This window comes from Mobula hypostoma, chromosome 19, assembly GCF_963921235.1.
Source record: "Mobula hypostoma chromosome 19, sMobHyp1.1, whole genome shotgun sequence".
In the NCBI taxonomy this organism is placed as follows: Eukaryota; Metazoa; Chordata; class Chondrichthyes; order Myliobatiformes; family Myliobatidae; genus Mobula; species Mobula hypostoma.
This window is the reverse complement of record NC_086115.1, coordinates 27,180,137-27,198,293: the sequence shown is the minus strand read 5'-3', so window position 1 is coordinate 27,198,293 and position 18,157 is coordinate 27,180,137. Positions and strand designations below refer to the sequence as shown.

The 18,157-nt window shown below is 41.4% G+C and overlaps 1 protein-coding gene across 3 annotated transcripts in view; it reads right to left on the bottom strand.

Annotated features, from left to right (window-relative positions):
- The window catches only part of fam13c (family with sequence similarity 13 member C), a 125,523-nt gene that overhangs the window by 23,352 nt on the left and 84,014 nt on the right, over positions 1–18,157 (bottom strand). For 2 of the 3 annotated variants that reach the window (XM_063071581.1, XM_063071580.1), the window contains 3 exons: positions 8,469–8,616; positions 8,158–8,223; positions 3,154–3,364 (listed from right to left, as the gene is read on the bottom strand). In XM_063071581.1, the coding sequence (XP_062927651.1) occupies positions 3,154–3,364; positions 8,158–8,223; positions 8,469–8,616 (425 nt within the window). Of the gene's footprint in view, positions 1–3,153; positions 3,365–8,157; positions 8,224–8,468; positions 8,857–18,157 lie in introns of those variants that run through there. The other variant, XM_063071578.1, reaches the window with a different exon arrangement.

Genomic DNA, 18,157 nt, shown 5'->3' with positions numbered 1-18,157 from the left:
CTTGTATATGTGATCCAAAGATCACTTCAGTATCAAGGTCACAAATAGTCTGTTTCATATACTTGCCAGGAAAATGTGGCTGAAAAATGATGGCTTCAGTGCTTATCCTATGTAGTTCTGCTTATCCTATACAAGTGAGAAACAAGAGATACACCAGGAGAGTCTGTGGTTAGGTATAATTGGGTACTGCAGTACCGTCAGTATACAAGTGGAACCTGCAATGGGATTGGATGATATCTTAAGGCTGATGTGATTGATTGGTTGTCCATCGTTTGCAACAATGACGGATTTGTGCAGTTCTGAAGTGCAAACGTTTTTGCACTGGGGCAATTCCACTCTGTCAACTGTGGAAGTCAGGGTCTACTGGTACAAGTACTCATCACAACTGGAGAATTCTTTATACAAGGCTGGCATATATGGTTGAGAAGTAGAGGTGACCGAGAATGGTCCAACAGGGGCAAGTACAAATCGTACTGATGCAGGTCAATAAGATATTGCAGATTTTCTGGCTTGACAGAGCAGGTAACAGTGGGACCAGGTACATGAAGTAATGCTGGAGGATGGGGTAAACAATATCTACCATGGGTAGAAATAGATCTGGGAGATGACAGCAAGTTCAAGAGACTGAGGTGAATGTATGGTTGGAGATGAGGCAGTAGTTGACAAGGACAGGGATCCCGAGGGTTGTTTTTCAGGGGAGACATTGAAGAAGAGTTCAGAGAAAAGAAATCAATAGAGGAAGTTGGGTCTGTTAAGTGATGGACAAAGTGGAGGCAGTCGATGTGATATTCTCATTATCAGTAAGCCTGATTTTCTTACATTGAGAGTGAAGCTAAAGGAGACAGGGAGCAGGCACCATGATGACAACATGAAGTCCAAAAACCAAACTTTGCTGCAGAAATCGAACTCTTAGCTTCTTGAAGTTAAAGCCAAGGCATTATAACAGGACATAGTTGATATCAAACACTGCTCATTCCCGTCTCAATATCCTGAAGATTATCAGATTTCTGCCACTTGGAAAGAACTGACACCAGCTATGCAAAACCAAACACATCCCAAGGCATTTTTCTAGAAATGCAAAAATTCATAGATCTTTCAAGGTAAAATTTTCAGTAATAACAGCCTACTTAACACACCAAGGTCTCACAAAAAGCAGTATTATGACCAGATATTTTCTGAATCACCAGGGTGCGGAACGGATGGGGCTGCTTGCACCCCCACTCTCACTTGTAACAGTGTTTAGTGGGGCAAGTGATTGGAGCCCATGGTTTCCCAACTCAATCCAGCCCAAGGCAACTCTGGGCACCCAGCAATCCTCCAGTATTGCCCCTGGAGTCTCAGCCCAGGTTTGGGAATGGGAGCTGAACTCTGAGACTTCTGACTTGTGGACTAGTGTTTTACACACTGAGCCTTGAGACATAGGAGTAGAATTAAGCCATTCAGCCCATCAAATCTGCTATCATTCCATCATGGCTGATTTATTATCCCTCTCAACTCCATTCTCCTGCCTTCTCCCTGTAACCTTTGATTCCTCTACTCATCAAGAACCTATCAATCTTCACCTTAATTACACACAATGACTTGGCCTCCACAGCCATCTGTGGCAATGAATTCCATAGATTCTCCACGTCTTGGCTAAAGAAATTCCTCCTCATCTCTGTTCTAAAGGGATGTCCTTGTCTTCTGAAGCTGTGCCGTCTAATCCTAGACTCTCCTGTTACAGGAAAAATCCTCTTCACGTCAGCAAGGCCCCTTCAATAGGTTTCAGTGAGACCCCTTACATTCTACTAAGCTCCAGTGATATAGGTTCTGAGTCATCAAACACTCCTCATATGTAACCTTTTCATTCCTGGGATCCAGTACATACAAAATCATGCAGTTTAATTAGGATAGAGAGAAGGATATTTTGAGGCGGCACCCTTTGCTCCTCAACTCCCCCACGATATGAAACATCCTCTCCACGTTCACTCTATCTAGGCCTTAGGAGCCTACTACCAAACACATCTTTATCTCTCTCCCACTCTCTGTTTTCCACAGGGATCATTCCCTTGTCAATTCGTCCCTCCCCAATAATCTCCCTCCTGGTACATACCCCTGCAGGCTACCGAAATGCTACACCAACAAGAGAAATCTGAGCAACACACACAAAATGCTAGAGGAACTCAGCAGGCCAGGCAGCATCTGTGGAAAAGAGTATAGTTGATGTTTCGGACCAAGACCTTTCAGCAGGACCCTATACCTGCCCATTTACCTCCTCCTTTTCCTCAATTCAGGGTCCCAAAGTGTCCTTCCATTTGAGGTAGCAATTCACCTGTGAATGTTTTGGGGTAATCTACTGTATCCAGTGCTCCCAATACGGCCTCCTTTATATTGGTAAAACCCAATGTAAATTGGGGGACTGCTTTGTCAAGCACCTCAGCTCTGTTCACCAAGATCAGAATATCCTGATGGCCAACCACTTTAGTTCCTAGCCCCATCCCCATTCTGACATGTCAGTCCATGGCTTCCTCTTTTAGCACAATGAGGCCACTCTCAGGTTGGATGAGCAACACCTCATATTCCATCTGGGTAGCCTCCAACCTGATGGCATGAACATTGATTTCTCCTTCCGGTAAAAATTTCCCTTCCCCTCACCTCTTCTATTCCCCACTCTGGCATCTTACCTCTTCTACTCACCAGTCTATCACCTCCCCTTGGTGCCTCTCCCTTGTCCCTTTCACTCATTGGTCCACTCTCCATTCCTATCAGATTCTTTCTTCTCCAGCCCTTTACCTTTCCCATCCATCTGGCTTCACCTATCACCTTAAAGCTAGTCCTCATCCCTCCCCACCCACCTGTTTATTCTGTCATCTTCCCATTCCTTTCCAGTCACGAAGAAGGGTCTCAGCTCAAAGCATCGACTGTTTATTCATTTCCATAGCTGCTGCCTGACCTGCTGAGTTCCTCCAGCATTTTGTGTGTGTTGCGTTTCTTTTAATATTTGAAAGGTTTCAATAAGATTCCCCCCCCCCACCCCCAAACACATTTCCTGCTTGCTTTCTCAGAGTGGCTGATATATGAAAGGCGAAAACATGTATTTTAAATTAGAGTTGCTTTGATAATGTTTATATTTGTAATGCATAAATTGGTGTAATAAGCTTTAGCTGTCCTCACATGATAAAGAGTTGAGCACTCGGTGGGGATGGAGCAGCCTCTGTATCCAGTACAAATCTTTGACTCTTACTAAAACTCGAGCAGCGTGGCGATATCAGCGGATTGTCTCCTTCAGTGACATGATGCAGCAATCTGCCAGCCCCCAGTGATCGATGGGCTTCCCTTCCATTCTCCGGCTCACTCTGCCAGCTCTCAAAGGCTGGGATCGGCTCTGAAATGTTACAAAGACTGGGTTTAGTGCTCGCTCTCTTATCAAGTTATTAGATTAATCATCACCATGCAGAGGGGCAAAAGCAGCAATGTGTCAGCAGTGTCGGGAATAATATGACACATCATGCTTCAGAAATGCATTGATCACCATGTAATCGTGAACAAAGTGCAAATTCCCAAGGTTACCTGACATGCAAGTTACAAAAAATTTACTGTTGAACATAACTATTTTTAATTTTGATGAAAGTGACTTTTTAAACTTCAACATTTGTGCTTACAGTTAAAAAATGCAGAGCAGAGCTGAAAAGTGGTAGATGAAGTTCCACCTGGAAAAGTGTGAAGTAATTCATTTTGGAAGGTCACATTTGAAGACAAAGTACAGGGTTAATGGTAGGATTCTTAGCGGTGTGGAGGAACAGAGAGATCTTGAGGCCCATATCTGTAGATCCCTCAAAGTTGTGCAACAAGTTAATAGTTGTTAAGAAGGCATGTGGTGTGTTGGCCTTCATTAGTCAGGAAATTGGGCTGAAGAATCATGAGGTAATGTTGCAACACTTTAAAACCCTAGTTAGTCTTGGAATGTTGTGTTCAGTTGTGGTCACCTTATTATAGGATGTGGAAACTTTAGAGAGAGTGCAGCAATTTACCAGATTGAGGGAGCTAGAGCTTTTCTTTTTGGAGCAAAGGAGGATAGGAGGTGACTTGACAGAGGTGTACAAGATGATAAGAAATATAGATCAAATGGATAGCCAGAGACTTTTTCCCAGGGCAGAAATGGCTAATACAAAGGGGCGTAATTTTAAGATGATTGGAGGGTGTGTCAGAGGTAGTTTTTTTTAAAACACAGAGAATGGTGGGTGTGTGGAACTCCCTGTCAGGTGTGGTGGTAGAGGCAGATACATTAAGGGCATTTAAGAAACTCTTTGTTAGGCACTGTAGGCACATGGATGAAAGAGAAATGGTGTGGCACGTAGGAGAAAATGGCTAGATTGACCTTAAAGTAAGGTATAAGGTCGGTACAACATCGTGAGCCGAACAGTTGTATTGTGTTGCAATGTTCAACATTCTATAAAGCTGTTACCATCTAATTAGTAAGCACCAATCTTGGATCAAAGTATGGCTCTCTCATCTTGCCATCAAAGTGCCATCAAAGTGCTTTGGGTTCAAGCCTCACTCCAGGATATGAGTCACACTATTATTTGACACAAGTTTGTAAATAGGGTGCAGAGAAAGATGCGAGAGCCTGTGTCATTGCTTATCCTGAGCAGCTGTGTAACTTAGGACTCTTTGATCTTTGATCTGATGACAGAGGCTTACACCAGCTCCCTCTCTACTTCTACTGATCCACTCTGATGAGGTTATTATTTCAAATCCTGACAAGACCAGGTTCATGTCTCATTCTAAAGAACACAACAATGATTGATCCCAGACGACGAAGAGCTTGAAGTCCATCAACTCTCCCTCGCCCACTCTGCCTACCAAACTCTTGGATCTCACCCATCTGCATGGCAACCATTCAGAATATGGGATGAAAAGTCACCAGTCAAGAAGGCAAGAGGAAAGCTCACTCTGGTAAATCATTACCAGCATTTGATCCATTTTAATACAATGAAATATATATTAAAAATCTAATTATATGAAATTTAAAATTTCATTTTATATTTTTCATGTTTTAAACCTATGGATTCTTGTTAGAATTCCATGCCTACCATTCACATATCTGTTCCCCAAAGAAAAGAACGATGTTCCATAATGAAATTCTATTGTAAATGAGGTAAGTTAGTAATTGCTAAAAGATGATTGGGCTGGAGACATTTAATGAGGGGGTGAACAAGATATAGTTTTGAAAACCATCCAAAAGGACCCAAAGCCAGTCATTATAAGGAATTTCACATCTCGGTTCCAGCTGTAGGGGGATGGGTAAGGTTCTCCTGGAACAGAGGCATCAAAACAAAAAGTCACTCAAGTACAGATGAGTTCTGTTCATGGTATTAGGCACATTCTCTTCTGTAAAGATGGGGAGACTGGAATGGATCCAAATGCCTTTAATGCACCAAGGATACCAAGATCAGAAATGCCTTTAAGCTCAGACAATGCACTAGTGCTATTGGTGATATTTCCTGGTCTGTGCTAAATTTAGCACTTTGAAAGACGAGCAGTAGGCAGCAGGTTACAACAGCCCAAGCCAACGCAATGAACTAATAGACACCAGGGACGGACTGAGAAACTCAATCTCGTACTAGATTCAGGTCCAAAATATCAGACACTCCCCTCAGAATTTCAGCCAAGGCTAGGGTACTCTCTACCGCCATATTTCTGTAACTTATTTTCTTTACAAATGAGTAGTACATTTTTCCACCAATTTCTGGTTTATAGGGGACTTTGTACAGAATCTTCATCTTAACTATCTATCCCAAACCCTCTGATTTTGAATCAGAATCAGATTTATTATCACTGACATAAGTCACAAAATTCATTGCTTTGTGGCAGCAGTACAGGGCAATACATAAAATAGGCTATAATTTACAATAAGAAAAGATATATCTAAATAAAATAGTGAGGCAGCAGTTACAGGTTCCTGGTCCATTCAGAAATCTGATGGAGGAGGGGAAGAAGCTGTTCCTAAACCTCTGAGTGTGTCTGTTCAGGAGTTTGTACTTCCTCCCTGATGGTAGCAATGAGAAGAGGGCACGTCCTGAGTGGTGGGATACCTAATGATCCTTGCTGTCTTTTTGAGGCATCGTCTTTTGAATGCTTTCTTGATGCTGGGTAAGATAGTGTCCATCGTAGAACAGACTGAGCTTACAACTCTCTGAAGCTTTTTCCAAGTGACCCCTCCATAGCAGACAGTGATACAACCAGTTAGGATGCTCTCCATAGTACATCTGTAGAAATTTGCTAGAGCCTTTGGTGACTTACCAAGACTCCTCAATCTCCTAATGAAATAAAGCTGTTGGCGTGCCTTCTTTGTAACTGTGTCCGCATTTTGGATCAGGACATACCTTTCATTTTTTTTTAACTTTAGAGATACAGAGCAGAATAGGCCCTTTGTGCCACGCCGCCCAGCAACCCCCGACTTAACCCTAACCTAATCATGGGACCATTTACAATGAGCAATTAGCCTAACTGATACATCTTTGGCTATGAAAGGAAACCGGTGCACCCAGAGAAAACACACACATTCCACAGGGAAGACATACAAACTCCAGATTGAACTCCAAACTCTGATGCCCGGGTTATAGTAGCGTTGCACTAACCGCTTTACTACCATGGCGCTCAGAGATGATAATAAAGGATGTTAATACCCAGGAACTTGAAACTGTTCACCCTTCGATGAGGACAGAAACATGTACCTTAAAAGCCAAATACCCATTGTAGCAAAGAGCTTATTGCATTAAAAAAAATACAAATCCCTATAGGACCCTTTGCTCTCTTCTAAATATCCAAAGGTTTTATGATACAGTAATGGAGTTCATTTGTTGTACCCATAGCTTTTGCCTTCTGTACCAGATTAAATATCAATTCTCAGCGTACTATTTAAGTACTCTTAAAATGATAGTTCCCATCACTCACACCTAAAAAACCTAATAGCTTTAGTTGCATAAATATTACACGAAGTCAACAAACACTAAATGCTCTCTCTCCAATTGCAAGTGAAAGTCTACAATAAGATAATTCTTCTTTGTAGCCACAGGCTCCAAATAGAAAATATGGTCTCTCAAATTAGCTTCCCTTCAAGTCATGAGGTAGTTCAGTGTGTATTTAGGTCAGAGTATTATTTTTGAGCATTCTTTGTCCAATGCTCAGTCAGTCAAATAGCCTATGCTTTAACTAACCATTTTGAAAGGAATGGGAAATTCTGGCTTCTTTTATCAAGGAATTTTATTTTCCTTTTGAGAAGCTGAATGCTTCAAAAGAGTTTTGAAATAGAATTCCTGTCCTGCATAATGGAATATCAGCAGACACCTCAAAGCAGTGGAGAGACACCACCAGTGTTGTCTCCACAAAGGCATCACACGGAGGCCAACACCTGCCATCTCTCACAAACATCAAAGAGGCGAGGCCCAAACCACACTCTGCTAGCACCAACAGGCACACTGACCCCGGATTCCACGGGGTACATAACTCTGAGCTCCCTCATAGCACGAGATAACCGGACAGCCAAAGGAAGCGGTTCAAGAATGTTCTCAAAGCCACCCAGAAAATGCGGAATATCGGCACCAGTCCATGAGGATCCCTGACTTAACCACAAGAAAATGCAAAATTGAACCCCAAGTCTCTCTGCCCCAAGCACAGTGTAAATTTCGGATGTGCACTACCTCCCTATCTACCCAGCCACCTGCACACCCACCACCCCCCGCCCCAACTCCCGAGCATGGTCTGAGGGTAACCACGATGGAATCAATCCATTGACCTACAATGGAATTAAGTCAGCCTCCACCCCATGGAAGTACCTAAGAGAGTGATGCAATTGACAAAATCCATCACCATGTCTGAGCCCAACGGGATAAAAACAGCCAGTTTCAGTCAAAGCTGCATCGTCGTTAAGAAAAGAGGTCAATTTTAATCAGAGGTGACAATTTGGAAAAAAAATAGTCGTACGTAAGGGAAATATCAGTGAACAAGCCGCCATCCATTCATTGATTGCGAGTGTTGTGTTTGGAATAAATGAGGTATTTCCTCACACGCAGTTCTCACTAGCTGTGACAAGCTGTTAAAAGGAACATCGAAGCGTAATTAAAGGGCAGATCTCAGAAAAGCGCCTTTTAATTGAAAGTGTGAAAGCGTACTTACCGTCACTATCTCGCTGCTGATGCATTAGTTTGAAATCAATAATAGGGGCAATGGTGGTGGTGTGCTCTGACAAAACAAAACAAAATGTACAAAATAAAATAGAATGCAGCAAACATTATTTATAATAAAGATGGAAATTTAACATTCACTTTTATTAATGAAAAATTAATTGAACGTAAAATGAAATGACAGTGGTTGTTTTTATAATAGTGTCTTAACAGGCGCGTTGCACAGCGAGTACAGGCTTTTCTGATTCACAGCCTACAGTTCGATCTTTAACTGTCTAGGGACAAGAATATCAGATATCTTACCGCCGCTGCTTCCTTCATCGGCTGCCCCATTTCGCCCTATTTGGGGGGCTTGCTCCTTGCTACACTGCGCCGCAGATCTTTCCTCCGGGCTTGGTAGAAAAGATGAACACATCTCGACGTCAAGCGTTTGCAGCTTCATTAAGGAGCTCTGCAGACAAAAGCAGAACATGATGCCATGAAACGATAGCACGATCGCTAGCTCAGCCACCAGCTGCCTCAGTGTCCCTTCAGCGAACAATATCGGTGCCAAGACCCTTGAACACTTGTGTGACGGCCAGCGGTGCTGATCTGAACTTAAAGCCATCTAACCAGGATGACTAATAGGCTACCGTTTCGTTCTGGGTTCCGCAGTTAAAGCACATCTCGGATTATAGTTTAATCGTGACCCAAGTCCAGTGGGAACAGTCATTCCGTCAGCAGCCCATGATTTGTTCGTCAGCCAATCTGACAAACCAGCGCGATAAAACTGTCCTTAATGGCCAGCCTCTGTGCGATAGTTTCATCCAGGCTGCTGACATCATCTCTGGTGACAATTTGCCCCTCCCAGTGCAGTTCATTCATAAAAGCATAGATTGGGCGCAGTTTTAGGTCTCTGCGAAGAAATAATTTGTAGAGTACTTATGCATGAAACGTTATCTTCGTGGGCAGAATTATCAGGCATTGTTTGAACTATCGGCTCAGGTTTAGCCCGCGCCAATTGCAAATGCCAGTCAGCAGAACATTTTCCCATTGAATTATAGCACATCAAAGGAAGCTGGTACACTTCATTCGCCTTGGTGAGCAAGCGCTTGCCTTTCATTGTGCAAAATACTCAGGTTACTGCAGTAAAAACGTTCTTTTTAAAAAAAATAAAATCATTGGTTTGTCGGAAAGAAGCGAGTAACCATTCGACAAAATAAATTACTGTAAACTGTTCTCAGCATCGTGCGTGCTCCCGCTAGCTTCAGCCGGTGGGTGGGGGAGGAGAACCTGCCGAGCAGAACGCATGTCGATGTGTACTACGGCATGTCTTCAAACTGGTACCCGCACAGTTCCCACTCCCAGCCCGCATTTGTACTCAGCTTAAAGCGTGCTTACACGTTTGTCAACTGACCCTCATCTTTGTAATAAAAGAGCTAATTAAATTGGAAATGAACAAAGGATTGGAGATACAGGTTTAATATTTTACTATACAAGAGATTCTGCAGATGCTGGAAATCCAGAGCAACACATACAAAAAATGCCGGGAGGAACTCAGCAGGTCAGGCAGCACCTGAGAGTCCTGATGAAAGTCGGCTATATATTCTTCTACACAGACGATGCCTGACCTGCTGAGCTCCTCCAGCATTTTGTGCCTTCGACCAATGTTCAAAAATCAGCACAAGGCAATGAGTGAACTAGGGTACTTCACTGGAAAGTAATCCAGCAAATATTGACCACAATCATTAAAGTGATTTTTAATTGTATTTAATAGTAGGGTCTGATGAATTTGCAGAGGTTGGGCATTGTATTAGAACTGATTGTGCATGTACTATTGAATTCTATTGTCATCCACCTAGTGAGGTGAATTTTTAATGGAAATCTTACGGCTGTAGCTTGCTACTGCTTGTAAAACATGGCTCCATTTATTACAACCAGTAACAATCCATTGACGTTGACTTTGAGGGAGAATGGGACCGCAAATTAATTGATATCCAAGTAGGAGGTACACCACTATTAATAACAGCCAATAACTGTATCCCTCCATCAATTTCCATTATAAGATTCAAGATGGTTTAATGTCATTTCCAATACACAAGCATAAAAGAAACCAAAATAATTGTTCCAAGTTCAATGCAACACAGAAACACAGTAAGATAATGAACAAAATAATAAAAAGCAATACACACACCAGATCACTTATATACTAGAATGATTGTACGTACATAAAGTGATACTAGGTACAGGAGTGTCTGTACATGAGGTTTTAGACAAGAAAATTTTCAAGATTTAATGAATAGTGAGTGAAACATGCTAAATAAGCCACCCTCACTAGTCACAAGCAATAGTCTTGTGGGAAAACAACTTTAAAGTGGAGTAGCTCCATAATGTGAAACACTCAATATCCGTACATTCAGTGGCCATTTTACTAGGTACACCTGCTTGTTAATGCAAATATCTAATCAGACAATCATATGGCAGCAACTTAGTGCATGAAAGCATGCAGGCATAGTCAAGAATTTCAGACCATACATTAGACGGGGGGAAAAAAAGTAATCTAAGTGATCTTGACCGTGGAATAATTGTTGGTACCGGACGTGGTGCGTTGAACAGCTCAGGAACCACTGATCTCTTGGGATTTTAATGCACAAGTCTCTAGAGTTTACAGAAAAAGTTTTACTATGACCAAAAATGCCTTGTTAATGAGAGAAGTCAGAGGAGAATGGCCAGACTGGTTCAAGCTCTCAGGAAAGCAACAGAAACTCAAATAACAACATAATACAACACTGGTGTTCAGTCAAGCATCTCTGAACAAACAACACATAGAACCGTGAAGTGGATTGGCTACAGCATCGAAGACCACAAATGAAGGCCACTTTATTAGGTACAGGAGGTACCAAATAAATTAGTCACCCAGTGTAATAGCAATGTCTATGATGGTTAAATGTACATATTTTGTTTAAAACGTGTACCTTGAACACAAAAGAAAAGCAATAAAAGGCAATTCCCCAATTACAGATTCAAATGAATCACAAATGATTTCAGTCAAACAGCCACATTGTAATTGGCATTTGCAATATCAAAACAGATTGGCAACTTTCCATGAATTTAAGTGCACAAACTGAGAGCCAGACTCAATTCACTCACTGAAATTAAATTTTACCCCCGCACGCATTAAAGCTCCTGTGCACAGCCTAATTCAGTTAAAATTATGATGGCTATAAACAGAATTAGAGTCACCTTGCCACAAAATTTAAAAAATCATGAATGAGGTGAACAAAACCTTTTTGAGACCACCAATTGCAATGTTTTTGTATTAATTCAAAACTTACAGAGTATTGATCTCTGGCATTTGTTGACGTGTATTTAGTCTTGCCTGCAGAAGGTAGAATTATGCCTCTCAGAACTGTGTAAACTGTAGTTTTTGGAAGTTTCAGATTTGTGGCCCTGGAGGCTGCCTGACCTACTGAACATCCCCAGCATATTCAGTTTTTAAGGTTGAAAGGTTAAAGAGTCATATGGCACAGAAAGAGGCCCTCCAGTCCATTATGACCAAGATACCTGTCTACTCCAATCCCTTTTCCCCACGTTTTGCTTATATCCCTCTACTCCTGTCCTACCGTTGTGTCTGTCTAATTTGTTTTTCAAATTCTGTAATTGTTCTTCCCTCTATCACATCTTCTTGCAGTTTGTTTTGTATGCCTACCACACTGTGTGGGGAAATTTGCCCCTCACATTACCTTTAAATATTACCCATCTCACCTTAAATCAATGACCTCCAGATTCTATGTTCTATTCTATGTTCTAGACTATAGTGGTAGGCACATAAATCGCCCTGCCAGGGGTGGTGGAAGAGGCAGCTAAATTAGGGGCACTTGGATGAGAGAAAAGTGGAGGTTTATGTAGAAGAGAAGAATTAGAATGATCTTAGAGTGGGTTAAAAGTCTGCACAACATCATGAGCCGAAGGACCTGTACTGTGCTGTGGTGTCCTATGTTCTACTTCGAGAACAAGTCTGTGACTATCTACCCTATCTCTGCTTCTCAGTTTAATTAAGCACCAAGGTGCTTGCTATGCAAGGATGTAAAAGACAATTAGAGGTATTATTTAGTCACAATCCAATTCATAGCTTGAGGCTAGAAGGCTCAAGGGACCAATTTTTGTCCCAATAGTCAAGCAAAAAACTCATTTCTTATCTTTGAGTTGGCAAGATAGAGGAATAATATCAATGGCAGCTCTGTAGCTAGTTTATGTTGATTCTAATGCCCCTGGGCCTGAGACATCGATTTTGAATTAGCTGTAAACCTTTTTTTTGTTTTCCCCCATTTAGAATGAACAACACAAGAAACAAACCATTTAACCACTATTGATATATATACACACCAATGTTTATCCCCCACATCAGCTTTCTCTAATTTCTCTTCACATAATTCAAAGAAAATCTTCTATTACTTTCTCCCTTGTGTGTTTTATATATTTATAGCTTCCTCTTTAATGCATTTATGACTTGTGGATGAGAGTTCTAGATTTCAGCCATTCTGTGTAAAGTGGTTTCTTATGGATTTTCTATTGAATTGCAATTTTCGACTGTATTTATCCTTGGTTTGGGATTAAGTTGTTTTCTTTGCATCTTTCCCAAGTGATTATCTTTCATAGTTTTCATATTTACTAAAAGAGAACTTAAAATAATAAACCTTTTACATTTTTTTACAGTATCACCTGAAGTGAGTAAGCAACTGAGAGCTCAGGTCCCAACTGAGATCTGAGCATGTAGTCCAGTCTGTGAAAGAGCCGAGTTATCAGAGGTGTTGCTTTTTGGTTGCATTGTCAAGCTGGTTAAATCCCCTTTGGGTGTGCTTTCAGGTGGATTACACTACAGAGGCTCTTCCCGCAACCTGGTCATATCTATGCTACACAAAAAAATTATCTTTCTTTGGTTCAGAATATTTTGACAAAGAAAATACCTTAAGAACCTGAAGTAGCCAATTGCAATTGGATGGCTATTGAATCAAGGCCCTCCAAACACAAATGAGCAGGTTTCAGTTGTGTTGACAAGATCTTGCCTCAACATTGCTGGGTAGGAGACAATGGGAGAGCTAAAGAACTCTCCCCTGTTGAATGTTGATTTTTAGGTTATTTCTTCAGCAGATGAACCAATTCAAACATGTTTACAGCATGCTTTGCATTGCCTGAAGCACACGACTGAAAATCACTCTCATTGATATAGCCCCTTGATTAGAAATAAATTGCCATCGACTGCCACCTCAATAAAAGCTTCAAAATTAAAGCATTCGCCAGATCTCAGCACCATGTGCTTTGGATTTTGCAAAACCCGATGAGCGTATGAGGCGACAATAATCATCCTGCATCATTTGAGGGATTGTCCTGAAATAAACAGCAGACTTGGCCATTTGGCAGCCCAGTTGAAGTCAGAGGCTCTGGAATTCTTATCTCATTATCTGTTAAACAATAGTTTCTATGAATACGAAGCAAGCAAGCTCAATGATCAGACATCATTTTCCTGAATGGTGATGTATGGGATATGAAGGATATATACAGCTGAAACAGGCCACATGGTCAAAACAGAAGGGAATTGGATTATTATTGTGACATGCACCAAGATACAGTGAACAAATTTGTCTTGCATATAGTTCATACAAATCAAGTATTGCACAGTGCAGTGAGGTAGGAAAAAAGTGGAAGAATAACATGCAGAATAAAGTGCAATAGTGCTCCCACTACCTGTTAAATGCTCCCGGTGACGTGCGTCTCAAAAAGCCTCTGACAATTCTGTAAGTGCAGCTCCTGGCATTTAAGTTTGGCTTAGATACTAAGCCCAGTGAAATAGTTTCTGCTGACAGAAGAAGGGGCAAAAGCGGGTTTCTAGCACATTGAAACCAGTCACTTCGGGCAGATGGGGCTCATCAGCCATGGTTGGCAGCTCATCTAGGAGAAGGAAAACTCTGATCTCAAACCTCTGCAGCCTTGCAGCTATACCCACTCATGGGGAAGGCTTTGGGAGTAAACCCCAAGGAAAAATCCAGAGCTGGAGTCCTTAAGGGATTGAATTCAATGCTGACTGACAACTCCTACAACGCTACCAGTGCCAAAGTATATTGGTCTCTGCCGATCCTTTGGATTCATCACCTGCATGGGCAACAACTTGATCTCCATGTTGTACTGCCCTGTGTATCAACAACGTAGACAACAAGAATACGATATTCCTGGTCGACTCTGACCAAAGGAGGGCATCAAGTTTCCATCATGTACTGATCTGTGTCCACAACTCTCTGCGCCTTGCGGTCACAGGCAGAGCAGTTGCCATACCAAGCGATTATGTATTCAGATGGGATGCTTTCTATTGTACATCAACAGGAACAGGCAAAACTTTTTTAGCCTCCTGGGAAAGTGGAGGTGTTGGTGAGCTTTCTTGGTGTCCAAGTGGTTGGGACCAGCACAGACTACTGGTAATGCTCACCCCTATGAGCTAAAAGCTCTCAACTTCAACAGCGTTGTTGTAGACAGGAGCATTTGCGATATCCCTCTTCCTAAACACAATGACCATCTCTTTTGTTTCATTGGCATTATTGGAAATGTTGTTGCCTTAACACCGTGTTACAATGGTCTCTATCTCCTTCCTGTACTCTGGTTCATCATTATTTAAGATGCAGCCCACTACAATGGCATCACCTGCAAACCTTTAGATGGAGTTAGAACCAAACCTTTCAATGCAGTCATATGTGTACAGGGAGTATGATAAGGGGCTAAGCATGCAACTTTGTGGATCACCAGTGTTGAGAATAATTGTGGCAGAGGTGTGGCTGCCTATCCTACTGTGATCTGTTGGTTAAGTCGTCAAAGGTCTAGTTGCAGAGGGAGATATTGACTCCACGGGTCCTAAACTTGATGATGAGTTGGCTTGGAATTATGGTATTGAAGGTGGAGTTATAGTCAATAAACAATAGTCTAACATAGATGTCTTTACTATCCAGATGCACCAGAGATAAATGTACGACCTAGAATATGGTGCTTCAGTGGTAGGTGAATTCCAGTGGGTCAAGGTTGTCTGGAAGGTTGGAGTGCATTCCATGACTAGCCTTCTGAAGCACTTCGTGATAGTAGGTGACAGGAGGCACACAGTGGTAATCGTTAAGTCAGAAGCCTTTTAACCCACTTTAGCCCGCTTCCATCTTTCCTCATCTAAATCCATCAGCATCACTCTCTATTCCCTTCTTCCCCATAAGACTGACTTCCCTCCGTTCTCTTTGACAACCACTCCCTGTATCAGCAGATTTCATAATCTCATTGCTGTGTGGGTCAAGAGATATCTTCTGAAATCCCATTAGGACATTTTGGTGACTATTTTATACTGACAGCTTCTAGTTTAGCTCTTTGCCTCAACTAGGACGTCTTCTACACCCACACTATGAAAGGATCTCTATTAAATTATACTTCATTTTTCTCTACAAAAGGAAGGAGACAATATCTCTAAATCCTTTCCTGCTCAAGTGCACACTTCCATTTCTGGCAGCACCCCTGTAAATCTTTGCTGCACCATGTCCAATGCATCAGCACTTTTTTATAGTGCAGCAAACGGAATTACTTTGTGTGGTCAAATTAACATTTGATGAGGGTTTAGCATAATTTCCCAACATTTCAATTTTTTCAGATAGAAATAGAAATGTTTTCTTGGTTTGCAATGCTTTTATGTTGATGTTAGCCTGTGGTATTTGTAGCAATTCATGAACGTGTACTGTAAGACCCCTTTTCTCCCCACCCCATCCAGACTAGTACCATCTAAAAAAAACTTTTTTTTTTACCCACCAGTCTAAATACTTTACCTAGTATTTATGTTGATCATTAGTCAATTATTTTGCTCATTCTATAAGTTTATTATCATCTTCCCATAATTTGTTACAATTATTCTTAGGAATGAATGCCTATACCCTCCTTCCCCCAAAATGGGTCATTCACACAGTTAGAAATGCTGTTGTTGATTCCAAAGTTTAAATCATTAAAGAAGAAGATTGCCAGTATTTGTCACGTGTATATCGACACATAGAGTGAAACGTGTAGTTTACATCAAAACAAATCAGTGAGGATTTTGCTGAGCAGCCTACAAGTGTTGTCACGCTTCTGGCACCAACAAAGAATGCCCACAACTCACTAACCCTAACAGTATGTCTTTGGAATGTGGGAGGAAACTGGAGCACGCAGAGGAAATCTGCACGGTCATGGGGAGAACATACAAACTCCTTTGTACTGCCACCTGCGGGAATTAGGAATTCTACCATGTGCTAATTATTCCCTTTCTATTAAATCTTGATAGTTATACTGCCTTCTGAATCTTCCGACCTTTATTGCTGAAATTGTTGAACATACCTAGCGATATAATCCTTAATAATTTAATTTCATTATTTCTCTTTGCCTTTCTATGTTTGCCACTTCTTCTCTAAGACATTTGCGATCTTTCTTTGCCATTCTAGGCACTCCCTTGGGGCTGATGGGCTAGTTTTTCTGACAGCCAGCATGGACCTATGGGCTGAAAGGCCTCCTTCTCAAAGTTCAAAGTAATTTTATTATCAAAATGTAAATGTACCATATACTATCTTGAGATTGTGTTGTAATACAAAAAAAAAACTGAGGCACTTTATGGTTATCAGCGAGCTGCCTGCTCTTATGCATTCCTTGAAATCGCCATATGCTCAGCCTATGTCCCTCTGTTTGGCTCACCCCTTTGATCCACCGCTGTATGTTTTAAACAGCGAGTAGTCATACAAATGTGACAAGTGTCATTTTCAGCAGTAGCGCTGCAGCACCACAATACACAGCATTCTTTTCCTTGGCTAGTTAATTCATCAAATTGTGTTGCAATTTCATGCCATTCTTAACTGATTTTTCAGTCAGATATTTCAAGTGCTGATTTTTTCTTGGTAGGCTCAGAGATTTTATTTCAGTATTTACTGTATGTTCAACTGGAGAAGATTTGAAGAGACTTGGTTTTTAGGTATATTCAGATTTATGGTGCTTTAGTTCAAAGTTAAAAGTAAATTTATTATCAAAGTACATACTGTATATGTCACCAAATACAACCCTGGGATTTGTTTTCTTGCAGGTATACACATAAATCCAAGAAGGACAATAGAATCAGTGAAAGACAGCACCCAGCAGAACAGGCAAACAACCAGTGTGCAAGGGACAACAAACTTCACAAATACGGAGAGTACTAAATAAGTAAGCAATAGATATCAAGAACATGAGATGAAAAGTCCTTGAAAGTAAGACCCTAAGTTGTGGGAACAGTTCAGTGATGGGGCTGGTTCAAGAGACTGATGGTTGAGGGATAATAACTATTCCTGAACCTAGTGGTGTGAGTCCTGAGGCTCCTGTATCACCTTACTGATGGCAGCAGCGAGAAGAGAGCATGGCCTGGATGGTGGGGGTCCTTGACGATGGATGTTGCTTTCCTGCAACAATGCTCCACATAAAATGTGCCCAGTAATGGGCTGGGCTATATCTATGACTTCTTGTAGAATTTTCCATTCAATGACATTGGTGTTTCCATACTAGGATTCAACCAGTCAACAAACTTTCCACCACACATCTATAGAAGTTTGTCAAAGTTTTAAATGTCATGCCGAATCTTCACAAACTTTTAAGGAAGTTTGCTGTCATGCTTATTTAGTAATTACACTTATGTGCCGGGCCTAGGACAGATCTCTAGCACACAGAAGATCATCGGGACACAGCTTTCAGCCCTGGAGGACACCTACAGCTCTTGCTGCCTAAGGAAAGCTACAAGTATCTGTAAGGACAATACACACCCATGCAATCATCCGCTTGAACTTCTTCCATCTGGCAAACGTTATAAGATTTTCTATGCCCGCACTTCCAGACTGAAAAATATCTTTTTCCCCAGAGCTATAATTGCTCTGAACCGATCGATCATTTGTTATATTGCTACTTTTAATACTGGTTTTATGGCTGTCATGCATCTGAGTTGCACTTTT